This window comes from Embiotoca jacksoni, unplaced genomic scaffold, assembly GCF_022577435.1.
Source record: "Embiotoca jacksoni isolate LCO1_2020_lvr unplaced genomic scaffold, fEmbJac1.0.p SCAF_36, whole genome shotgun sequence".
NCBI lineage: Eukaryota > Metazoa > Chordata > Actinopteri > Embiotocidae > Embiotoca > Embiotoca jacksoni.
In genome coordinates, this window is record NW_027185388.1 from 2849916 (window position 1) to 2875698 (window position 25783).

At 43.0% G+C, this 25783-nt stretch overlaps 4 protein-coding genes and 1 pseudogene across 6 annotated transcripts; 4 read left to right on the plus strand and 1 right to left on the minus strand.

Moving 5' to 3' along the window:
* The first annotated feature begins 1263 nt into the window (after window positions 1-1263).
* LOC138208160 (target of Myb1 membrane trafficking protein-like) lies at window positions 1264-8404 on the plus strand. Of its 3 annotated transcripts, none has more exons than XM_069165879.1 (15): window positions 1264-1454; window positions 3124-3208; window positions 3771-3849; window positions 4122-4271; window positions 5117-5251; window positions 5562-5708; window positions 5915-6031; window positions 6558-6691; window positions 6771-6813; window positions 6914-7049; window positions 7245-7311; window positions 7588-7663; window positions 7780-7839; window positions 7930-7972; window positions 8074-8404. In XM_069165879.1, exons 1-15 carry the CDS (start codon window positions 1382-1384, stop codon window positions 8214-8216), a joined length of 1488 nt encoding a protein of 495 aa, XP_069021980.1. In that variant the 5' UTR covers window positions 1264-1381; the 3' UTR covers window positions 8217-8404. The 3 variants fall into 3 exon arrangements, with proteins under 3 accessions (XP_069021980.1, XP_069021982.1, XP_069021981.1); XM_069165881.1 differs by having other exon boundaries at window positions 7933-7972; XM_069165880.1 differs by having other exon boundaries at window positions 6917-7049.
* Window positions 8405-9210: 806 nt separating this feature from the next.
* On the plus strand, window positions 9211-10056 carry LOC138208131 (noggin-like; annotated as a pseudogene).
* A 1399-nt stretch (window positions 10057-11455) lies between these two features.
* On the plus strand, window positions 11456-16505 carry get3 (guided entry of tail-anchored proteins factor 3, ATPase). The gene is made up of 7 exons (XM_069165882.1): window positions 11456-11630; window positions 12876-13023; window positions 13794-13942; window positions 14110-14260; window positions 14350-14457; window positions 14878-15075; window positions 15164-16505. The coding sequence occupies exons 1-7, from the start codon at window positions 11488-11490 to the stop codon at window positions 15290-15292; spliced, it is 1026 nt and encodes a 341-aa protein (XP_069021983.1). The 5' UTR covers window positions 11456-11487; the 3' UTR covers window positions 15293-16505.
* Window positions 16506-17688: 1183 nt separating this feature from the next.
* best2 (bestrophin 2) lies at window positions 17689-21324 on the plus strand. Its single transcript, XM_069165835.1, has 9 exons — window positions 17689-17840; window positions 17937-18031; window positions 18598-18831; window positions 19394-19548; window positions 19677-19754; window positions 19859-20011; window positions 20107-20187; window positions 20317-20471; window positions 20571-21324. The coding sequence occupies exons 1-9, from the start codon at window positions 17689-17691 to the stop codon at window positions 21322-21324; spliced, it is 1857 nt and encodes a 618-aa protein (XP_069021936.1).
* A 954-nt stretch (window positions 21325-22278) lies between these two features.
* Window positions 22279-23245, minus strand: LOC138208172 (protein Hook homolog 3-like). Its single transcript, XM_069165897.1, has 3 exons — window positions 23175-23245; window positions 22995-23090; window positions 22279-22419 (listed from the first exon to the last, which is right to left on the minus strand). The coding sequence occupies exons 1-3, from the start codon at window positions 23229-23231 to the stop codon at window positions 22303-22305; spliced, it is 270 nt and encodes an 89-aa protein (XP_069021998.1). The 5' UTR covers window positions 23232-23245; the 3' UTR covers window positions 22279-22302.
* Window positions 23246-25783: the final 2538 nt, after the last annotated feature.

Sequence of the window (25783 nt, forward strand, 5' to 3'; positions counted from 1 at the left end):
ACACATGATTTTGCTCATTTCTCCTTTAAAAGAGAAATATAACTCAACAATAAATTATAAATGTAAGTTTCTTTTTTGTTGTTGTTGTTAGTGCCAGTCTGTCTTAATGCAGGCGACATTCAGGACAGTAGGTGGTGGTGTTGATATAAAAGTGTCCCAATGCTTTGCCAGTATCAGTCAGTCATTTACTCCATCTGTGGTCTCAGACATTGGTTGGAAAATTTCAACAAACTAACCGGGAAACATTTTTCTGACCCTCATATGCATATTATTCATATCCACCTTTACTTCTGCATATACAGGGGTTGTTATTTCTCATTATTATTATCAGGTATGTGACTACAAGCTAATGTTTGGTTTTTGTGGCCCTTTAAGTATCCCGTTCATGCACTACAGTCTCACAGCTACAACAATGATAATCAAATGAAATCTGAAAACATATGTTTGTCCGATGTACAGTAATAAAACTAGAGGACGCTAAGAAAGTTCTGTTTCATCCAGCTTTCTTTCAACAGGACATTTTTTACAAGTGTAGACCATGAAACTCACGTGAATAATCCCCAAATCTGATTTCAGATGCACACATGCAGGATCAACTGTTTAGGAAATAGAAGCAGAGGATAAATGATCGAGTCGTATAGCTTGTTGGGAAAAACAACACATTTAAATTCACTTTTTTTTTTACCATGACAAATATTTTTCATAATTTTCTTCCCCCTTCCCTTAGTTTGACAAGTGAATGCAATATGGTGGGAGTATTGAGGATGAAACTATTTGTCAATTTTGCATTGTCAATTCAAGTCTAGTCAAGTGAATTTAATTTATATGGTACATTTTAAGTACAACAACAGCAGCTGCACATCACACACACACAGGATCTAAAACTTTGCAAATAGTTTCACAATCTACAACATAATTCAATATATATTCAATGTTGACAGAAGTTCCTTGGATTGCTTGTAAAATAACATTTCATCTTCCGATAACCAAACTTTGAGAATTATTTTTGCTGCAAGGTAAGACTACAGAGCCACACAGACCGGGTCAACTCAAATGACTATTTTTACATCTTATATTCGGTATTTTTACTTCAATTAATGATCTGAATACTTCAACCATAGCTACTGATAGGCTAGTTAATAAGATGCACTGGCTATATTAAAAACGGATAGTTGTATTGGTGAAAATGTGGTGAAAGCAGCGGCTGTGTGTCTGCAGCTTCCTGCCTCTCCGTGTGTGTTTTCACGTGACCGCTCAGAAAGGCAGCCCGACTCCGACTCCGAGGCAGCGGCAGACACCGAGAGCGAAACGGGACAAAAACCCAAGTCCACGGTTCAACAGCTGCTTCAGTTTGCAGGGGATCGATAGTCATTGTTCAAGGATGTTTTCACTCGGGGAGAAAATGGAGTTTCTCATTGGAAACCCGTATTCAACGCCCGTCGGTCAGAGGATCGGTAAGTCGCGGTTGAGTCGCTGAAAGTTGTGCACCGTTTGGATCAATTTCTCATCATTTAAATTAAACAACACATTCATGACACAAGTCGAATTTTTTTTATACACACACCGTCACGGATATTAAATAACCTGGTCACGCTTAGTTTATAGTGTTTATATTCAGAAATACTTCAAGTAAAAATCAGTTTGACAGAAGCATAAAAATAAGTCTTTCGAGTCAGTGACGTAAGCAGAGGCGGGACATGATTACGGGATTCGTCCACATGATTGGTCACTGTAAGTTAAGTGGCATCTCATACGGCGAGTAAGAAAGCCGCTTCGTGTTTCCTCTCACTTCCTCAATCACTGAAGAGTTTTTTTGTTTTTTTTATCAAGCTACAGCTTCACACCTTATGCATGAAGTGTTACTAATCTGCTTCAACAAGTCTTTGTCACTTTGCACAGCTTGTAAAGCAGCAGGTTTTTTTTTTCTCTAAATGGCAGCGTGCTTTATTTTGTGTAAACCCCTAAAAATAAATTCTTCATCCCACACATCCACTATAAAGGCCAGCAGCTGATGTATGGACAGATGTTATCAGGGCAGCCAAGAGTGGTGAAAAATGTTACACACCCATCTCAAGCCTTCCTTCCTCTTACGTTATCCTCTCACTTTCTCACACATGAATGTCAGCTACTTCTGAGGCCAATGAGAACAGAAGCAGCTGACAGTCACATGAAGTGGAGGGAGCCGGGGAAGGATAGCTGGAGGGAGGAAAGAGGGAGGGAGGAAAGAGGGAGGGAGGAAAGAGGGAGGGAAGAGGGAGGGAAGGGGATTGAGAAATGCAAGAGTGATGCCTTGGAGAAGTGGGGAGTGATGGTGGAAAGGAATGAAGGAGATTTAGAGAATTATGAGACGTTGGTGAGCGGTGCAGTGCAAAGAAAGCTGGCTTTCATTGCAAAATAGTTTTAAATGGTGTTGAACCCCGTTTTCAAATCAGCTTCTGGCATCAAACAACAAGCGTCTGAAACACTTTTATTTGGAAGATACCGCACACTATTATTTTTTAACATTTTGTTTGTTGCTCTTCTGAGTATTTTAAAGTGGGGGGGACCTTGTTGGAAAAAAGATGTTGGCAGGTTTTTGAACCTATCAGCGGTTTAATTTAGGGTCCTCTTAAAGAGGTGTTGTCAAGTTACATAATGGGAAATGTAGGATCCAGAGTTTTTAGAGTTTGAGACAAGAAAAAGTAGGATGGCTGCTTTACCATTTTTGTGTAAACTATGCAGCGTTTTATCTTCTTTCAGCCCTTTGTTTTGGTTTAATGACTCACTAGCTTCACCGTTGTGTTTCCCTCGGCCGCTGCAGGCGAATATTTTCAACAAAAAGCTCTAAAAAACAACTGCACGCTACCTGCAGACAGAAACAGTTAGTAGTGACTAGCTGGTGAACATTGCACAGCTTATCATTTATTGTTTCAATAAAACATGCACTTTTGGAACCATTCAATAAAAACAAATAATGTTACATAAAAAGGGGGCTATGACTCAAAACCATCAAGGAGGGAAGGTGTCAATCAAAAGAAGTCATTACACTGGATTCTTCTGGTTCCAGTGAAATTTATCTCAATTTATCTCACATTAATATCCCTTCCTTAACGTAACTTCAGCGGTTTTCCTCTCTGCTGACAGAGCGAGCGACCAGCGACGCTCTGCAGTCGGAGAACTGGGGACTCAACATGGAGATATGCGACATCATCAACGAGACGGACGAGGGGTAGGGATGATGTCATTGGTTGCGTTTGGATATTCTGCGTCTCTCCAGTGGAGCACACTGGCATGTAGAGGCAGAGATTCTCCTGCCCTTTTATTTCTTTTATTTTCTCTGTACAAATCGGATAAATGATTATAGCTAAAGAGCTGAAAATCCAAAGTAAATAAACGGTTTCCATCTGCTGCCGAACCGTTCTGACTCATTGGTACTGCATGTTAGTTTAGTGTTACGTTTAATGTGTAATTTCCTTTATGGTTTTGTTGTTTCTTTCTGCACTTCCATGCAGCTGCTTGTGACCTATTTTCAAAGTTTGTTATGCTCTTGGTTTTATGATGTTATGAGGAAATTGATGACGTGTCTGAATTGCAAGGGGGATTTTTAGTAGCTGATTATATAAAGTGAAAAAGTCCACAAAACAAACAACCTGCTTCTGCAACAGAAAACCACATATCTTCTATTTGCTTTTTTCATAAATTTTACATATTTTTATTTTAAAATACCAAGATGACTGACTAAACAATCCTGACCTGATGCAGTATTGTCCCCCCTCCCACTCCTCTCCCAGGCCCAGAGATGCAATTAAAGCTATTAAGAAGAGACTAGCAGGAAACAAGAACTTCAGAGAGATTATGCTGGCTCTCACTGTGAGTAATCATCTGTGGATTCTCGTACTTTTAAGTTTTATTTGTTCTGTCGTGGGTTGAAGAAAGCTGCCTGCGAGAGAGTAATTCAAAGGTCACGATGATCTTTGTCCTATTTGGACGGCGGCCAACAGGAGATGGTTTAAGTGTTTACCAAACCACTTAGAGCAATCGGATAAGCAAACATTCAAAGCCGTAGTGGACGTATTGATAGAGAAAAAGCTTCCTTTTGGTGCAACTTTAATCACAATCTTTATGTCTTCACCGTTCTTGAGGTTCTGGAGGCCTGTGTGAAGAACTGTGGCCATCGCTTCCATGTTTTGGTGGCCTCACAGGAGTTTGTCGAAGGGGTTTTGGTGCGCACCATTCTGCCCAAATATAACCCTCCGACTGCCCTCCATGACCGGGTCCTCAGCCTCATACAGGTATGTTTACAATAGAAAGTGTGTTTAGGGTCTCAGTTTAAGATTATTTCCATCACCAAACTATCCAACAGTTCTTATCCAAATGAAACATATTGACAGTCCCTTTTTTTCCCCAGAGCAGCAGGTAACCTCTTGCAATTTGTTTCGACTTTGAGTTACACACAAAGATAGTTCACTGCCACAGAAAACCGAGAAAAGTCTCAAGTATTTACATTTGTGAGGCTGAAACCAACGACACTTTGGCATTTTTGCTTGAAAAAAATCTACTGAAATGACACTGAATTGCTGTGGAGCCAGAGGCCAGCTTCTAGTGGCCCTCGGTGGTATTGCAGTTTACGGCACTTGTGCATCGACCTCCACTATGTCCACTTTTATTTACAGTCTATGATTGCTCACCGATAATAAAAATGTAGCACAATCATTTTCCATAGTTTGTTTCAGTTCTGGTCTGCAGACAATTTTAATTTATTGAAATTCTAATCTGTATTTTTTTTTAAATAGTTTAACTGTCGCTCCATTTTTATTATGAGAGAATTTAGAGGTTTTGAAATCCCACGGCTCATAAAGTTGACTGAAGTTCAACTCTGTTTTGTCTATGGACATATGCAACAGCATTATCTTTCCTGTTTTCTGGGATTTAAATAGCTTCATCCATTCCTGGGTCGAAGCCACCCATGTGTAATCAAAGACTAGAAGGAATGGCCACATTAGACAGAGTACTATTCCTTTCTGTTCTCTCTCCACGTTGTTTTTCTTGTCTTGTTCTGCTTCATCCTGTGATTTGTGTTATTGAATACAGTTTTAGGGGAGTAGTCATCTCACATCTTTCTTCGTTTCATCTCCAGTCATGGGCGGACGCGTTTCGTAGCTCTCCCTCCCTGGGGGGGGTGGTGTATGTATACGACGACCTGAGGAGGCGAGGGCTGGAGTTCCCCATGACAGACCTGGATGCTCTGTCGCCCATCCACACTCCCAACAGGGTGAGACTGTCCACAAAATGCCCACACGATACCAAATGAAGTGCATAGACCTGTCTGTACTGTACGTCTCTGACTGTGGTGACGATATTTCCACTCGGTTTAGTGTTTAAAGAAATACCACTAAACGTCAATGAAAAACATTTTGGCATGACACCTTTAGAATTAAAATGATCGCATACCTGTGCGTGCTTAGTGATCTATAGAACTTTTTAGCTCCACCCATTCACACTAAAAATCTAATTATGACTATAAATCACAATCAGTCACTTATTTAAACATTTTAACACACTTCATTCAACAAATCTTGCAGAGCATCCCCGGAGACGAGTCTCCGGAGACGGCACCTGTCACTGCTCCCACAGAGCCCCAACCGGCAGCTCCTTCCACCGCTCCCAGTCTGGATACTTCACCTCCAGTCCCGCCCGGTGACGGACCGGTCTTACTTTCTGAAGAACAGGTATCACTGCACAATTAGACATTATTAAGGTTTTTAGTTTAGTTTATGCTTTTTTTCTGCGATGACAAGTAAATAAAACTGGAAAATAACTGCACTGCAGGAGTTTTAGTTTATGAATGTTATATTAATATAATTACTACAAAATGGACCAAATTGTACGTCAGCTTTTGACAGCTGTTTTTATTTTTAATTTTTCTTAAATCCAGGACCAGAAGCTGCGAAGTGAGCTGGCGCTGGTGAAAGGAAATCTCACCGTGATGTCTGAAATGCTAAATGAGCTAATACCTGGACAGAGCAAGCCCGATGATACAGAGCTGCTACAGGTGTGTGTGTGTGTGTGTGTGTGTGTGTGTGTGTGTGTGTGTGTGTGTGTGTGTGTGTGTGTGTGTGTGTGTGTGTGTGTGTGTGTATCAGAACTGTCCGTAGAAAGGATTCCCAAAACTGTGGTACATGTTTCACTGATGGTAGAGCCTTGCCTTGTTATTCAATTTCATTGAATTACACTTTAGACAGCAGTTATTACATCTACACATCACATTACAGTGATGTAATTTGTTGGTAATATTTAAAATATTGTAGAAGTAAAATTTTCCTGTGCTCAGCTGCGTAGGTTAAAGGCACGTCACATCCGACGTAGCATAATTTGATTCATACTTGTTTTTAGCAGGTGGTTACAAGGTCCATGAAAACACTGATTTTGAGTGATTTTGTTTTTGTTTTGTTATTTAGCTTCTCTGAGGTTATAAGTGCTTAAATCACCCGCAGTGAGAAGTGGTACTTCCTTTCAGTCGCTGTCATTTTTTTGGTGAGACTGACTTGATCTCTCTCCCTCTCTCTCCGGCCGAGCAGCAGCTGTTCTCAGTGTGTAAGAAGATGCAGACTCGAGTGGTGGAGCTCATCCCTCAGCTGCAGGATGAAGGCTTCGTCGAAGAGCTGCTCGTGGTCAACGATGACCTCAATAACGCCTTCATCCGCTACGAGAGGTGGGCTGCAGCCTGAGCTTCATGGTTTGGATTTTGTGAAGCATACTGAGCTAAACTTTGTGCTGTAATTGTGTTTTAGGTTTGACAGGCTGAACAAGGCTCAAATTACAAACACGCAGCAGGTAAAGAAATAACCTGTCCGTCTCTTTTGTTTAAAATAAGGGATGTGGTTCTGTAAGGTGTCATTAGTTATGTGTGACACGCACTACACCGTGTCTTCAGCAGAGCTCTACCTCGAGCCCGAGCCTCATTGACCTCAGCCCTGAGCTCTCGACTGTCAGACAACCTGCTGTCATTTCAACAACCAGCCAACCGGCAGCCAGCACCTGGACCAACCAACAGCAATCGGCCAATCACAGTGAGTAAACCTTCAACATAGAATCTATACGTTTGATTTCTGGTAGAAAGCAGGATTGTTGTGGGTAAAACATCACATGCACGGGATGGTTAAAAAAAGAAGCAAAGACTGAAACCGAAATATTGTCGCCTCGGCTACTTGGGATGTAGGACAAAAAAACCCGCAGTGGGTGAAATCTGAAATTGTGTTTTGCAGAAGAAGAGGAGGAGTTTGACATGTTTGCCCAAACCAGAGGAAGTTCCCTGGCTGACCAGAGGAAAAGGTGAGTGGAGCGATCAGGTGACATCATCTCTGCTGCATTCATCATTGTTTTTATGGGATTTATATGACAGACATCTGCAGCCAATGTATTGGTGTCAGATATAAGTCTTCCATTTCATTTAGTTTTAGTTTAACATGACAGCGTGAGTGGAAATTATTCTTTTAGATGGTAAATTATTCACTTTTTGAGGCCTTTTTACTTGTTCATGATAATTGAATGATAAATGGTGTGTGTGTGTGCGCGCGCGTGTGTGTGTGTGTGTGTGTGTGTGTCCAGCGTCCGGTATGAGGACCCAGGAGCTGTGGAGGGCCTCGCTGGAGCTCTGGACACGAGGTTGCAGGTCACAGCCGGGGTGTGTACACCACAATCACACACACACACACAGACGGATTTCAAATATATATTATCAATAATGCAAATAGAAACTAGTCAAAGTCTTATTTCTCTCCTGATGATGTTTTTTCCCAGATGCCACCAGCAAAAAACTCCCCGCAGAGCGATATTGACAAGTGGTTATCTTCCAATATGGTAAGAGGAAGCTTGTATTCTATATATGGTGCAATGTGTGAAAACGGAGCAATTGTGGGATAATCATCTTTACTCTTTCTGTTTTATAAGCAGGAACAACAGTCTTCGGTTTGCGAGGGAGTTTCCAGTGAAGGTGTGTTTTTCTCTCAAGCTGTCCTTTGCTGCCGTTTGAGTGTAACGATGGTGTTTTACTTATTCGCGCGTTCACGAATCTCTACACGTTCTCCCCATCAGAATTTGATACGTTTCTGGAGAATCGGGCGAAGTCGGGGATTCACAGCAGCCAGATGATTCACAATGTGCCGCCCTCCTCGGTCAGACCGCCGCCCCAGTCTGCCCGGCAACAGGACGAGTCACATGACCTTTTTTCACTTTGAGCGTTGGAACAAACGAGAGGAGGTCAAGATAGTTATCCCATCAAATCAAAATAAACCTACAATTACACACACACACACACACACACACACACACAGACACACACACACAGACACACACACACACACACACACACACACACACACACACACACACACACACACACACACACACACACACACAGACACACGCACAAATTAAAACCTGACATTACAGAATCTAAACCATTCACGAATGCTGTGTTTCTGTGTTTCTGTTCATTCTGCTCTTGGTTATCTGTATGTACATACAAACAACTTTATGTGACTGTATTTAATATCTATTATTATAATATTGACGTAAAGAAAAAATTAGATTGAAACCAGTGTTTACAATAAAGTGTTAACTCATAATAATGCAGAAAGTATATTTGATATTACACCATCATGTGCCTTTGACCCTGAAAAGCTGATTTTGTCTGGATGCAAATAAATGGGGTGTTGTCCCCTAAAATGATTTAATCTTCTCTTTTCAAATGTTTTTCTTATTTCTTGTTTTTTTTTATTATGTGACATAAATGACTAGATTTGACAGCTTTATTTAAAGTTTTCTAAATTCAATCATTTGAATTAATTCAACACTCACAGCTTAACCAAAATAACACCAAACTAGACTTCTGTATTTTTCATCCCCTACAAATGCTCCCTTAGTAAAACCCATTTAAAGTAGCACATAACTGGTAATCAGCACATTACATAAAACCAAAATAAGGCAGATTTGTCCTTTATTTTTGCACCAGCGATTTAGCCAAAACACCAGAGCCTTGAAGGAGAAGTGGGAACTCTGGCCATGTTTGTGTGATAAGGCACTTAAATTCATTATGTTATTGTTGGAAAGCTCACGGATGTTTGGTCTCGGGTACATGGGAGTCCCTGAAGCACCCACAGGAGAACCCATAACTGAAAAAGGTGAAAAGGAAGACTACAAGATCAAATGTTCACTCTTCACCTGAGCACCATGTGCAGACCGTCCACGGTCAGCATCCGTCTCTGTTGGTTCTCTTTTTCTGTCCTCCTGCATGGATCCGTGGCCTTTCCCAACGGGACTGCTGTTCGAGAGCAGGAGGACATAGACTGGGATTCCCCGTTTCTTCATTTGAGGGCCAATCTACCATCCTACCTGCAGCCAGTCCGTCCATACACCCTTCCGGCACACGCTGAAGACTACCGCTTCATGCCCAAACCCAGACACCGCCAGCCTTCTCGCCTCCTGCGTCTCCTCGGATCCTCCTTCGACCCATTCTGGATGTCCGTAGATCTGCTGTCTGAGGGAAGTCTTCTGAAATACATCACCTTTAAAGAGACGTTTAATCTGAGTTCTCCTGGGCTGAGCGAGGCCGCAGCAAACCAGTGACAGAAGCTGGAGAGGGAAGCTGCACAGCTGGACCTCGGTGCTCTGCCTCCAGATGTTGCCGGTTCGGTCAGACGCTGGTTGGTGGGCTTGGCGACATGTGAACTACACCAGCGGTGGGTGGATCTGGGCCCAACTTTCTGGCCACGTTGGCTCCGGCAGACTGATTGCGACAGACCAGACGGAGAGCCAAGTTGCTCCTTTCCCGCCGGGATGGAGTGTGTGCGAGCTCAGACAGCGCACATAACGATTCTGGTGTGGCGCTGCTTTGAACCCAGAGGTGGAGGCGAGGGGTCCGGGAGGGCGAAGGATGAACGGTCTGAGGGCAGCACAGAGATGGAGGCAGTTGAAGCCATGAAAAGGTGTTCATGGAAACAAGTTCCTTATCCAGTGGTCACCGCGTGTCGGTGCTCATGTAAATTAATTATTGTTCTCACGAGGGCCAAAGTCTGAATCTGCAGCTGTGTTTTAATATGCATACCAAGTATGTACTTTATACTGTCTTTCTAGTTGAATTTCAGAAATCTATACATCGCTACGTTTAATCACTTAGTAAGACACTGTATGTACCTTAATGTAGCTGGCTTTAAGTAAAATTTTAATACGCATATATTCTCTTATGTTGGAAAGTTTTGTCGGAAACCTCACTTCTCCTCAAAGAGCAGCTGACAGTGCAACCACAGATATATCAGTTATTCACTTTGTCTATTCTGTGATGATTGTTTGGGGGGGAGGTTAAACTTTCAACCTTTCTGTCACAAGTTTGCTTATGTAAAATTTAAAAATAAATGTCTTGTAACTGTTCTGAGGCCCAACGGGGTATTTAATATGGTTTGTGCTACATTCCATGTCATGTGAAATGTGTGAATTTATGGCTTTGGTGCGTTCACTGCAATGTTTACTTTTCAGTTCTATTTTTTTGCAGATAGCGTGGGAATACTGAACGTGTGACATACAAGAAGAGAAGAAGTACTCTGTTTTGTCTGGTTGAAATAGCCTCTGGCCAATGATTGTTGTGTAACTGCAGAAATTTTTTTTTTTCTTCTTTTAAACCACACAAATAAATACATTTCATACAACATTAAAGCAGCCTCCATAATAATATTTCTGATGAAAAATTAAATTCATTGTCTTAATAGTCTTAGTTCGTTTTATTGCTTTGTATTTTATCCACAAATATAAGTATCTTCAGATATGTCTTTAGCCTTTTTCTGTTTTGTTTGAAATAAATAAAACTGTCAGTTAAAGACTAATAAAAGTCTAGGTCACGATTGTTTTAGCTGTTAATGATTTCATAAAGGTAAAAAAAAAAATCCCGCATTACGGCTATATTTTAAGAATATGACCCCAACTAGTGGTGTAAGAAAGCATCATAGGTGAAAAATATATATAGATAAAAATAGCCTATTATTGCTCTAAAGTAATTTCTTCATACAGTTGGACAGTTTTGTTACTTTACTCAGTATTAATCCGTTTGAGAGTCTTTAACATAATCTTTAAATTCACCCAAACATCCGGTGAAGTTGGGGAAAGATTTTTTTTTTTTTTACATTCTACATTTGTGAGTGAAAAATGAATAAATTTATAACGAACTCAAAATGATGATTTTCATGTTCAAAATATGTGATAACACGTTTCCACTCAATCTTAACATGAACATTTATTTATTTTTTTTACCCATGATATAATCTTCCATTTCAGACCAGAGGATAATCAGAGTATAGACATCGTGACGAAGCGCGTCTCACGTCAGCTATTGGTCAGCGTCGACCTCCCGAAACGTTGCGCAAACGTGCTCTCCAATAAGCGAAAACTCCGAGGGGCCGTGAACGCAGCAGCCCGGGTCCATCCCACCGGGTCGGACGTTGACTGTACACAGACAAGATGGCAGCTTCGCTGGAAGACGAATTTGAAGATGCGCCCGATGTGGAGCCGTTGGAGCCAACTCTGAAGAACATCATCGAGCAGAAGTCTTTGAAATGGATATTTGTGGGTGGGAAGGGAGGTGTTGGTAAAACAACATGCAGGTGAGCTGCGCGGAAAAACGGACAAGTCACCTCCCGGTCTGGTGTCGCTGGCTAACACAGCTAGCTCAGGCGAGCAGTTAACGAGAAGTTGACGTGGATGTTGTTGGGGTTTTTTTTTTGTCGGTAAACGACTAAAACGTTGTGGGTTGTTGTTGTTTTTTCACCATAACGAGCGTTGTTTTGTTGTTGTTGTTGTTGTTGTTTATATATAGATTAACACGCGTCAGCATTAATGTGTCGTCGTAATCGGCGCATTTAAAGTGAGTTGAATTAGCGGCAGGTGTCAGTTTGCCGGGTCACCAGCTAACGTTAGCCGGCTGACACATCGGAACCAGAACTTTATCAACCGGGTCGATCATCGGAACCAGAACTTTATCAACCGGGTCGATCATCGGAACCAGAACTTTATCAACCGGGTCGATCATCGGAACCAGAACTTTATCAACCGGGTCGATCATCGCGGTAAAAGACAACACGGTGAACCGGCTCCGAGCTACCGTTTGTAGGGTCACTCGGCTTCAACCGAGCTCAGGGTGAAGAATACACGAGCTGGTGGTGGCTGCCAAGTCTGATTGATAGTAGAGGGCAAGTGTGTGTTTATATATATTTATATTTATATTTATATTTATATTTATATTTATATTTATAAACACCCTGCTGCTTCCTCAAACTATCGTTGAAGTCTGAGAGATGTTGAGACTCTTCCAGCTGTTTTATTCGTCATTATAGTCACATTACTGATGGTTATTTATAATAATAATAATAATAATAATAATGTTTTGGTGTAGATCGTTTTTTGCAAACACTTGATAGGTCATCCCAACAAACAAACAAATATCATGATCTTTTGTTCATGGATCTAGTTTGTACATAGTGCTGTTAGAGATCCAGATGTAACCGAATACAAAATCATGGCTGAACAGAAATATATATAAATGTAAATGAAATACTAATTTCATCACAGTAACTAGTTCTAAATTTAAAAAAAACAGTTTTTTATACACATAATTGTTTAGAAAAAAAAAAAAAAAAAATCAAAGTACAGCAGATCTGATCATCATCTTAAACCCTCCATAAGCTTTTTAAATTTAAACTGGTGATTTTATTTATGTTACCCCGTGCGACGTGCGCTCATCCCTCCAGCTTTACATGTGAGACGTGTTCCTGACATGAGGTGCTCTTGTAAAGCACTTCGAACAATGTCCCGTCGGCCGGTTGCACTCACCTGCCTTCCTCTTGTTGCAGCTGTAGTTTGGCCGTCCAGCTGGCGGCCGTCAGGGAGAGCGTCCTCATCATCTCCACAGATCCGGCCCACAACATCTCGGACGCTTTCGACCAGAAGTTCTCCAAGGTGCCCACCAAGGTGAAGGGCTACGACAACCTCTTTGCGATGGTGAGTCCCCCCCCCACCTCGAGTTCCTCCTCCATCCTCGAGCACCCTGGAAAAATACAAGGTTTAAATGTACAACTGAGGCGGTAGAGAACTGAAATTTGTACATTAAAAAAAAAAAATCGGTTATATCAAATAGTACGAAACGGTTTGTAAAAGTTACAATTAGAAAAGAGAAAGCTACTCATTGAATATCAAGAACTTCATATTTAAAGCAGACTAAGTTACTGAACAGTTGAAATTGTTAATTGGAAACACTGAAGTCTTTTTCACGGCACGCGCAGGACGTATTCGTCGTGGTAGGGAAAGCACAAGTGTTATTAATAACATTGGACGGCTCTGTTCTGATCAAGTATCCCAAACAGCCATGACGGCGAGCCAACACGCGTAATAACAGGATCCTAATAATGACCTTCGTTATTTTTTTAAAAATTTATTTTCATCTGTGATTGTCCGACTTCAGAATGTCTAATTAACACTTTCCTTTTTAGCTGCATTTAAAAAAATCTCTTAACATTTGGATGAAACCATTGAGACAAACAAAGAGGTGCATTGATGGTGTTTTTTTTTTTTTTTTATATATATTTTAATTTCGAGGCATGAAGTCACCATTTCTTCGGTGTCATGAGGATACTCGGTTCATCCTGTGAGTCTCAAAAGCACCAGTGTGTAACAAACAGAAATGCTCGAGGCCGTGGAAACATTTGGCGGACCGTTGGAAGTGTGTTGATGTCTGTGTGTTGATGTCTGTGTGTGTTTGTGTGTGTCGACAGGAGATTGACCCGAGTCTGGGTGTGGCCGAGCTGCCGGACGAGTTCTTCGAGGAGGACAACATGCTCAGCATGGGCAAGAAGATGATGCAGGAGGCCATGAGTGCTTTCCCCGGCATCGACGAGGCCATGAGCTACGCAGAAGTCATGAGGTCAGATGGTCGGCCGGATACCGCCACTTCCTGTCTCCGTTAATCCGTTAATATCGTATTGATGTAACTCTACTTTTTACCTTTTACTGTGCCATGACTCGAGCTTATCAAGACAAAGGCGGTGAGCGTAATAATAACTCGGCTCCGTTGCCTACTTCGAACCTCAGGTTAGTGAAAGGAATGAACTTCTCCGTGGTGGTCTTCGACACTGCCCCTACTGGCCACACGCTGCGACTGCTCAACTTCCCCACCATCGTGGAGCGAGGTCTGGGCCGCCTCATGCAGATCAAGAACCAGATCAGCCCGTTCATCTCTCAGGTGAGGAGGAGTTTAGAGATACTGCAGATGTGGTAGCGCCTGTGATTGCAGCCCTTTGATACGCCGTGTCGCTCTCTCGCTGTTTCCAGATGTGCAACATGCTCGGTCTGGGCGACATGAACGCGGACCAGCTGGCCTCCAAGCTCGAGGAAACCCTGCCAGTCATTCGCTCAGTCAGTGAGCAGTTCAAAGATCCTGTAAGTCAAACACATGCACACGCACACACAATTTTTTTTTAAATTGACCAAATGTTCTGTGCAGCTTTACGCAGCGTCCGTCAAAAAATGAGAAGTGACGACAGCAACAACTTAGTGCCAGTTGTGTGTATCGATACAGAAGATCACATGAAGCGAGTGTCACTCTGAAAGTACAAATCAGGCTTCACGCTGTGACTATATACAGCGTGGGTTTGCTGCACATGTATGTACGTGTGCCTCCCAACCTCTCCCTCTTCATATTCCTCTATTGTGGGCAAGAGACCGAGTATCACGACAGGAAAACTATCAGATTTTTAGTACAGTAGCAGCGGATATATTTATTTTAGAAACGACTCGAGCTGTTAAAAACTTCCCGTACGTGTGTTTTGACTCGTCTCCGCTCTCCTCGTTCCCAATCAGGAACAGACCACCTTCATCTGCGTGTGCATCGCCGAGTTCCTGTCGCTCTACGAGACGGAGCGGCTGATCCAGGAACTGGCCAAGTGCCGCATCGACACGCACAACATCATCGTCAACCAGCTGGTTTTCCCCGACTCCGACAGGCCGTGTAAAATGTGCGAAGCTCGTCACAAAATCCAGTCCAAGTATTTAGATCAGGTACGGGACCGGAAAAAAACACCGTTTTAATATCTCAAATATGTGTATTTAAATGTCTTTACTGATGGCCTGTCTTCTCCCTCCACAGATGGAAGACCTTTACGAAGATTTCCACATAGTCAAGTTACCACTACTGCCCCATGAAGTTCGAGGTGCCGACAAGGTGAACACCTTCTCCAAGCAGCTTCTGGAACCCTACAAACCACCAAACAAGTGATGTCCCTTCCTGCCGGACCTCCTCCTCCTCGTGCCCCTCCCTACGGACCACACCTCTGCAGTCTGAGCTCCACCTTCGACCAGCCTCAAGATGACGACCCCTCCCCCACGCCCCCACCAGCCCTCAGCCCGACACCCCCAGCAGAGCACTGTTACAGCGACGCGCACTGAAAGAGGGGAGCTGATGACATCGCAGACAGCCCGCCGTATTGTTTGTGTGCTGCCTGACTCTCACTTCACCTTCTCTTGGCTTCATATCTCTCTGTGGCAGTGGTACTATTCCTACTTAAAGCATTTAACTTCCTCCTCCTCCTCTTCCTCCATCCTTCATCCCGCGCAGTGTTCCCGCCTCCGTTGTCAAAACAAAGTGTTTCCAGTGACGAATGTGTGTACGCCGGGATAAAACGGCAGATGGTTGATGTTCACGCCTCGTCTGTTCTGTGATTTCGGTGGCTGCGTCTGTTCTCCAGTTTCATCTCTCGTCTCCCATTCAAGGGAATTTCCATTCATATTTCTGCAGATTCAAAGTGTGACAGCAGGGCAATGAACAACAAAAAAAGTAAAACACTGTTTTTGACTAATCCTTTTTTTAATTTTATTTTATTAAAACCGAAGCAGTCTAAAAGTGAGTCTTTTATCATTTGTCAAATCATTATATCTCAACATGAAAGTTCAGTTCGCTAAACGACAGCGTCAGAGATTTTGAATTGACTCACACGACCTCCGTTAAATATTTGATGCTGTAGTCTCCTCGGCGGTTTTGTGAAGTAAACGTGTTACAACTATTAATGTTTTGAGTGGCTGGAAGCTGAAAGAGTTTCCGGACACTGCTGAACTCCCAGTTTTAGTTCCCGTACAGTAAAACTCATCCAACGCTCGTCTGTTCTGTTTACCGAGAACCGTTCGGGAACATTATCGAAAGACATTAGTAGCATTTAGTGCATTGTTTATTAAAATATATATTGAATGTTGCTTGATCAGGAGTTGAACAAATGAATGGTGAGCATACTTACCCAGGTGATTGAGAACCGGAGTCTGATTGGCCTGACCCTACAGAAAGATATAGATGACAGGTTAATACACCCTCAAGCTAAGTCATCCCCCATCACTCCTCCCTCTCTGTCTTTGAATGCTTTTGAGTCAGTGAGAATCTGTTTTCTATAGATTTTCTTTTAAATTATATTGCGAGTGTTAAATAAAACAAACTTGCCTCAGCCGACAGCCTTTTGTGGTCTTTGTTCAGATCTGTTGGCTCAATCGGTCTCGCTGACAGAAGCCCCGAACTGACCATCCTGCAGAGTTCCCCCTGACAACATGAAACCTCAGTTAACTTTCAGGAGTTCGGGAGCAACAAACGAGCCTCCTGCTGAAACTGGTGCAAAAGTGAGAGAGAAAGAAATGAGCCACAAATGAGCACACAGTGTCCTCTGCTTAAAATTGCTTTTGAAGTCATGTAGTTTGGTGTTGCGTCTAACTGCAGTGGGAACACGTGGGATTATCACACCACACATATTATATATATATATATACATATATATAGATATATAGATATATATATATAGTTCCAAGAATAATGTGAAGAAGACTTGGTGACATTAGATGCACTTTCTGCAGTTGTAATGGGATGTTGTACGATTATGTGTTTGGGATTTAAGCTGCAACAAGTAGAAATTATAAACGGGAAAATTGCTTGTTGTTTTCATATCACTTAAGACGAAAGTTTGCCACGGACCACTGGCTCCTGTTGTATAATTCCCTACTGTACTGTAGCTCCTTGTGCCCCGGCGCTGCGGCCTGTCGCTTGTGGTCCATCACCGAGCCGCGCTCTCCCGGTCGGGGGCCGCGCTAACGAGCTCCTCCTCCTCGTTTTGGGGGGATTTGCCCCGGGGCGCACTGACCACTGGACGCACCGAGGAGGCACCGAGGATTACTGCCATGCAGCCGACCGAGCCGCCAGTTAACGGAGCTGACGCCAGGGGATATCAGAGTTATGAGCTGGTTGAAAACAACACCAGTGGCGAGCACAGAGAAGAGATACTGCTAAGTGAAAATATGAATTCATTTCTCCAGCGGCGCCAATTACGCACGGAGATGCGCTGAGCAATTCAGCAAGAAGGATCACCACATCAGGTAAGAGGATGCTGTTTAAAAAAAAGACAAATAAATGCCAACATGAAAATACTTTAACTGTGTATTAAATCAAGTTTAAATGACCATAGAGTTGTTTGGTGTTATCATTTGGTTAATTAAACAGCACACTGCCTCTGATGGCCTCTTGGCCCCACCTGAGCTTTGTTAGACGAGAACGTTTGTTCAGACTGGGTTGTTAACGGAATTAATGATTTCTTCCAAACAGCTCTTTTATCCTGAAGACCGACTGTGAACCGTCTGTCACTCATGACGGTCACCTACACGGCCAGAGTTGCAAACGCCCGATTCTGTGGCTTCTCCAAGCTGCTTTTGGCCTGGAAAGGGAGCATCTACAAGGTGTTGTACAAAGAGTTCCTGGCTTTCTTTGCCATGTATACTGCCATCAGCATCACTTACAGGTGAGACAGAGAGGACTGCTTCACAAAGGACTGCTCTCCAAGTTCTTTACCAGATTCTGGAATTAATAATAAACTCTGGATCCTTTTTGTTTTTAGATTTTTCCTCTATGATGACCAGAAGAGGTATTTTGAAAAGCTGGCGATTTATTGCAATCACTATGCCAGCCTCATCCCCATGTCCTTTGTGCTCGGTAAGCTTTAATAATGTTCTTGTAAACTGTTTGTCTCTTTGATTTTTACGTTTTAAACTGAAGATGTTGATGAAAAAGCATTATGGTTTAATAATTTGCGATATTGAATATTTGACTTAACTGATAGTAGAGAGGGTTGAGGAAAAACACATTTTAAAATATATTGGTCAACACAAATTTGTAAAAAGGATATTTATCAAAAGAGAAGCTAATTTGCCTCTTTTTTTTTAGGTGCATTTACATCCTACTGTTATGCACTGTGATTTTATAGAATCTACTTTTCTTTCTTGCAATCATTTCTTCCCACTTTGCTTTGTTTCTTAATGCACGTATGTCACGTGAAACACCTGCGCATGCTCACATATAACAGGTGAGAAGTAAAGATGATCTCTTACTATTGATTTTATGTAACAATAAGCTCAAAACAAGTTTCAATCATGCTGACGAGTCCTCATGTATCTGGTTTAAACTTTAAAAAAAAGAAAAAAAAGAAAAGAAGATCCCTGTCAGCCCCTCTTTGCAGGTCTAAGTTGTGTCTACCTGTGGCTCCTCTCCACTGTTCGTAGGTTTCTACGTGACCCTGGTGGTGAACCGGTGGTGGAGCCAGTACACCAGCATCCCGCTGCCTGACAGGCTGATGTGCGTCCTGTCGGGGGGCCTTCAGGGGGGCGACGAGCGGGGCCGTCTGCTGAGGCGCACCATGATGCGCTACGCCAGCCTGTCGGCGCTGCTCATCCTCCGCTCCGTCAGCACCGCCGTCTTCAAGCGCTTCCCCACCGTGGACCACGTGGTGGAGGCTGGTGAGTAGGACAGCGGCGGCGATGGGAGTAGTGCGGTTCATCCGCTGATTTCTGCTTTGCTGCAAATACACAATTACTATTTGTTGTAGCCAGTGCACCTCTCAGTTAAATACAAGGAACCGAGTGTGTCATATGTTAGACTTCCTTTTCTGACACTTGTAGTCAGAAGGTGATCTGAAGATGTGATCAGTCACACACTGAGTTCATGACTGTGCGCTGTTTGCTCTCCATTTTCTACACCAGCGAGCTCACAAGGTCAGGCACATCCTGAAATTCACTGGAGATAAAAAATAAATTAAAAAAAAGTTATCATAAGCCTCGAACAAGCGTGCAGAAATCTTCCCCTCACTGTTTTCTAAATGAAACATGCTGCAGCTTTTGGTGGAATCAATGTTGGATTTGCACTGTGAAGTTGTTCATAAAAGATGTCAGCAATGATAGTCTTTACTTGACACACTCATTATTTAATGCCTAGATTGTATTTACCTCTTATCCCAACCCAAACTTTAAAGACAGAATAGATAAATCCAAAGTGTGACGCTTTGCTCTGCTGTTTGTGCAGGATTCATGACCAGAGAGGAGCGAAAGAAGTTCGAGGGTCTCCACTCTCCTTATAACAAATACTGGATCCCCTGCGTTTGGTTCACCAACCTGGCAGCCGTGGCTCGCTGCGAGGGTCGGATCAAAGATGATCACACACTCAAACTACTGCTGGAGGTGCAGCTTTACGAGAGCACGCACGGCTCTTACACAGATTGACTGATAATGCAGAAATCCATCCTTGTTTTGAGATGTTGTTTTCACACATAAAGACAGAAAGTCTCTCTTTTCTTTCGTGTGAACAGGAGCTGAATGGATTCAGAGGGAAGTGCAGTATGTTGTTTCATTACGACATGATCAGCGTGCCCCTGGTGTACACGCAGGTAAGTACGGACTTTTAGGAACTTTAATCAATTGTACACCATCTTTCTTGAACACATACTGCACACTAAATGCTTCTCTTTTTTCTCTCTATCTTCCCCTGAAGGTGGTGACTTTAGCGGTGTACAGTTTCTTCCTGGTGTGTCTGATCGGTCGCCAGTTCCTGGACCCCAGTCAGGGTTATCCAGGTCACGACCTCGACCTCTACGTGCCCATCTTCACCCTGCTGCAGTTCTTCTTCTACGCCGGCTGGCTCAAGGTCAGACGGGAGCAGGTTGCGTGTTTTTTGTTTTTTTAAATCTTTTGATGAAATCAGTGCTTTTAGCTCGTTATGTTTTCCGTTTCGTCCTGAAGGTTGCAGAGCAGCTGATCAACCCCTTCGGAGAGGATGATGATGACTTTGAGACCAACTGGCTGATAGACAGAAACTTCCAGGTCATATGATTAAATACTGCTTCACCAGGGTTTCCTACTTTAACTTTATACTACAATAAGGAAACTGTCAATTATCCAAATCTGTTTCCTCAGGTTGAATTCATGCGTCTGTTTTATTTCTCTTTGCAGGTGTCCATGATGGCGGTGGACGAGATGTACGGAGACATGCCGATGTTGGAGAGAGACCGTTACTGGAACGACTCCAATCCTCGACCCCCCTACACGGCAGCCACGCTCTTCGTCCTCCGGAAACCTTCCTTCCAGGGGTCGACTTTCGACATGGCGTGAGTTTTGTGTTTTACTTTCTCATCCTACTTGTGACCATGATACTCAGGATGAAAAACAGCAGCGTGTAAATAAACTGCTGTGACATCACTTGACAGGATCCCGAAGGAGGAGATGCACTTCCAGCCTCTGGAGGACATCGCTGAGAACCTGGAGGAGTCGGGCACCCGTCACCCCAACATGGCCCTCTTCAACCGCCTCCTCAATGCAGCCCCGTCCCCCACCGGTTTCATGGGGGGGGCTCTTCGCCGCACCTCAGCGCAAATCCAGAGGCTGCGCCACTCCCCCAGCATCGAACAATGCACCAGCGACGAGGAGGAGGACGACAGCTGCAAAGTAGGTAAAGGGGGGTCTCTGCCGTCGGGGCTGGGGCAGGACACCCAGAGCACCGAGTGCAGCTTCAGGGAGGACAAGAGCGTCAGAACGCCTCTGCTGGAGGTTCAGTTTGGGGCGGAGCCGGACAGGCCTGTTATCAATGAGAAGAAGGAGGAGGTGAGCGAAGAGGAGGAGGAGAGCAACGAAGAGCAGCAGGTGAAGGAGGAAGAAGGGAAACCGGCTCCGCTGTCTCTGCTTCCTCCTCCGCCTCAGTCCTGCAGAGAGACGTCCAGTCGACCAGTCTCCGCCATCCCCGTCGCCTCCCGTCCCCCCTCAGCTTTCCTCCTTCACCCGGCTGCCCCCTTCAGTCTGGAGCACTGCAGCTCTCAGCCAGCTATCAATCACAGCAGGGCTGTGCCCGCCATCCCCAAACCGCCCTTTGCTGGAAACAAAATGTCCTTCCTCACGGTGCCGTCTTACAACGAACCTCAGCGTCTTCGCAGCGTGAGCATGGGCTCGGAGCTCACGGGGCCTTAGGTGGATGCTCCCATCAGCTTTGGTCAGTTCGCAAGTGTAATGTTTAACCCAGTGCACGCTTTCACGAGTGAAATTATTCATTGAAATTGAACTTCCTACTTTACTCTGAGTGGACAGCACCTCCGGGCCCACACAGTTTCTGAAGATTAGACATCTCCCTGATTTTCAAAACTCAAGGGAATAAGGGTTAGGAAATGTTTTTCATTCTAGGCAGTCATAGGAACTTTCAATGAATACGCTGACATTTAACTTACGTGTTTACAGAATGTTTGAGACAGAAAAAACCACCTGTGTTTATTCACCACAGTAATTACACATCTGATGTTTAGCAGCGTGGACACTGGAAGAGAAGGGAACTTGTCCTTCATTCAAAAACAGATGTGGAAAAATGTTAATTTAAATTAAACACCAGTTTATGTGGAGTCACTTGTTTTTTTTTATTCAGTTCAAAGTTTGTACAAAAAAATAGTGGTGAAAAAAAGACAAAAATGCACACGGGACTATTTTCTTTGTTCATTTTATTCAACCTGATTGTTAAAAAAAAAAAAATCCTGTGAATAAAATGATTTCAAATGCATTTTCTTGTGTTACTTAATCTCAACAAATATTGAATGAACTGAATGAGATAACATCAGTTTTACTCATATTATTGGTTTGCATTATTTCTAATGGAAATTGTATCTTACCTGAAAAAAATACACTGATAGATATGAAACAATGAAGAATGGAACAGACAGTCTGGAGATTATTTACATGCATACATGGAGAAAGAGCAGTTTATCTCAGACACTAGTTGGTTTTTGAGTCACAAATGTCCATGCAGTACCAACATTAACCAGCAGGGGGTGATAGCAGCAAACAAAAAACAGCACACACAGTGGAGAAAAAAACAACAACATAAAATCAACACTTTCTTCCACAATCTGGATTTCCATTCTGCCCACGAGTGTGCTCAGCTGCTCGTGCACATGAGGCCTCCTACCTGGGCTCCAGCCGGGGGGACAGCGCCCTCCTGGCCTGCGTGGACCGCCTCTGCTGAGCCAGGAAAGACTGAGGTAGGCCTGCAGCTCTGGAGTCCTCACACAGGCTGTGCTGCTGCAGGAGCCAACAACAACTTTCATCTGTCAGTGGAAACACTGCGATTTCTAATCTAAAACTAGAATTTGAATAGTCCAGTAATTTTCACCACACCTTCTGACAGAAAGTACATAAATTCTACCACAACTAGTTTTACATCTGATAGTGTCTAACGTGCTTGAGAGCAAAATCAGCACTCCGAGTAAGCAGGCTCCGTTTTTATCATCAAATTAAATGCAATTGAAAGGGGCACATATAGTAAAGGGCCAAAACAAGACCGGGACACGATTATTTTAGGATGCTTAGAAGTTTTGCTGGGGAGAAACAAGAGGATTGCAGGAAAAAGCTGGAGGATCATTTAGTTAATCCCAAATCAGTGTAACCAATTTGGCCTAAACCACTTACAGAAAAGCAACATTTGAACAAAAACGGTCGAAAAATATGTCAAAAGCAGATATTGTTTCATCTACGCAGCCACTTGTGAACTTAAGTTGGATTCACAGACGCTCAACACACTTTCCACAAATCTTTTCAAATCTCAAATGAACTGCAAGTTTTATGGGTTCAGTTACGAGACTTTTCTTTGCTCTTACCATGTTTTTCCAGGCCGTCATGATCAGCTTCTCCTCTTGTTCCTGTCTGGATTTTGTGTTGTCTCTTTGAGAGTCCCGCTGCTGCTGCAACAATTTCTAAAAGTCATTAATATTATTATAAAAACAAATTAACAGGAATATTGCAGAGAAGTTTGAGAGTCTGGACTGTCAGTCACCCACCTCTGAGGCAGCTGGCTTCGTGGTGTCAAACAGACCGGCCTCCTTGTTGCCGGTCATTATTCCAGTTGGATCACAACACGGACAAATCACAGCAGAATATGACCACAGAATATTTGCGTGACGGAGCGACTTGGTCAGCTTTGGCCCTGTGACCTGCCTCGTCTGTGTGCTGCTCTCGGCTGTGCTTTGCAGCGGAGGCCCTGCTTTTTTGTTGTGTGACAGACAAGAACAATATGGAGAGGTGCTGCAGGCTTAAGTGCTCTGGCTCCTCGCCACGGTCAAAGATGCCATCCCGCTGACCCGGGCACATTCACTGTAGGGGCTGGGGTTAGTAGGTAAGTACCAGAAACACAATGCCATGGTTGTGACACATGTTGAAGTGAAGCGGAGCGAGGGTTGGGCATCTCAAAATGCTGTCAGGGTGGAAATTATGACCTGGCAAAGCAATGAAAATGTATTTATGGTGCAGAGAATAAGAGGGACTGTTTAGTCTTCTGTCAGTTGTGTCAACTTCACAGCGCTCTGAAGTTTCCTCACAGATCCACCAGTTGTTATGCATGTTTGTTTATCTGTTTAACTGAGTCAGTACAGGTTTCAGCAACCCAGAAATACTGTGGTTCCCCTAATTATCTCTTGACCAACATCAAAGCCCGGCAGTATCGTCTACCGGGGGACATTAAACCAATCGGCCACTTGTGGCTTGTATGGTTGTTGTTTTTTTTACTTTCTGTGTCCCGAGTCATTCTTTAAAAAGGTCAACCCTTTTCTGTCTTTGTGCTGGCTTCAGAGGAAACGTGGTTTAAACTTTTGTCATTAAGTGTGAAAAACACAAGTGTGGGGGAGGATTTCAAAGAACTGCGTGTTTCTCTGGAACCAGGAGAACTGAGGTCAGCAGGCAGGCTGACTGAAACTCACGTCTACTCTGCAAATCAGCAGACCGTGTTTACCACATGGCAAAGTATGTTTGCACATTTTACCTTTCAAAACCGTTCGTATGCATTTTGTCTGATCTTTCAGTGGACTTTTCCTGATATGGAAAAAAAAATGAAAAAAAACCAAACAGAGAAATAAAAAAAGGTGGGAAGAAGGGGAACTTTTAAGATAAGTTTCTTGAAATGTGAAACCTGTGAATGTTTACTGTGTTATGAGAGACGCAGATGACAAGGCCAGTACAGACGCTCAGAGTGCTGCAGATTCCTGTTAGCTGGCTTTCTGAGCGTCTGCTGTGAAAGCTTCCTCCTACTCCTGCAGTTTCTGAGCTGCAGTATCAGACTGTAATCTCCAAAGATGTTTGGTTCATCGCTGTCAGTTTCCTCACATCAGCTCAGCACAAGCAAAAGCATACACAAGGCATAAAAGCAAAAGAAGAAATACAAAATATACAATAAATATGATTAAAAACAGTTATAGCAAGATAGCAATTTAAAAGAAAATATAAAGCGGATATAGAATAAGTGAAATCAGAGGCGCCCAAATTCTTTCCTTTGAAGGGCCAAATATTAATCTGGATGGATGACAGTGGGCCAAAAAGAAATATTTATGTTATGCGATATTACATTTCATTAAAATGCAAGAAGCTTATCAAATACTTTATGGAAAGTCAAAATAAAGAAAGTGAGGCCCGAAGGTGGCCCGCGGGCCCCAAATTGGACAGCTGTACTCTGAATCATTAACTGCCAGTAGATATTAGCTGTAAGCCCGAGATGTCAGAAGAGGAATAATTATTGGTAAAATGTTAAAAATATACAGAGAGCTCAATCAAAGGCACATGCAAACCTGAGTCCATGGATCTACCCGCTTTATAGCCTTTGAGCGCGTCACGGATATATTTCTGGGCCTTGGCCATGGATTGTAATTTGTTGTACAGCTGACTGGAAACCATTGCAAAATATTTTGAGTTGAGCTCAGTTGATTTGTAGAAATGGGCACCTAACAACCGTTTACCATCCAATAAACTAAAGTTAAAGGGAATTCTTGTTCTTTATGATGAAACTGTACACAGCGAATGGAACTACTGAGGTCTGCGTGAGATCACCCAGCATGTATACAAGAACCTTTTATTCCGCAGGAAAGTACAGTCGATCACAGCTGGAGTAGGAAGTTGGACTTTAAACTGTGGAAGATTTCAACACAGTTACGGTAACAGGGCTGCTGTCGTCTTTCTCCTCGAAATAGTTGTGAAACTGCAACCTGTCTGATCATGTGACTCGATCCTCTACTGACAAGAGATTTCAAAATCTCTGAAAGGAAAATTCACTTGTTTATTTTTACTGAAGGGAAAGTTGTGTGACTGTAGGTCATCAATGCTGATGCTTATCACCTGGTTCTGTGATTATTTTATATGATTAGATCATATTTTATCCATGATGTGAGTTGGTAACTGGAAGGTGAAAGAAGGTTGTATATTGTTAAAAAGAGACACTAGATGCTGAAGTACAACCTGTGCTGGAGGCCAAAACAACATGAATATGACATATACACACAACAAAAACAAACTCAAACACCACCATGGAACAAGTAAACAATGTCAAAAACAGCTCATTGATACGCAATAGCTTCGTGAGTGAGATACACACACACACACACACACGCGCGCACACACACACACA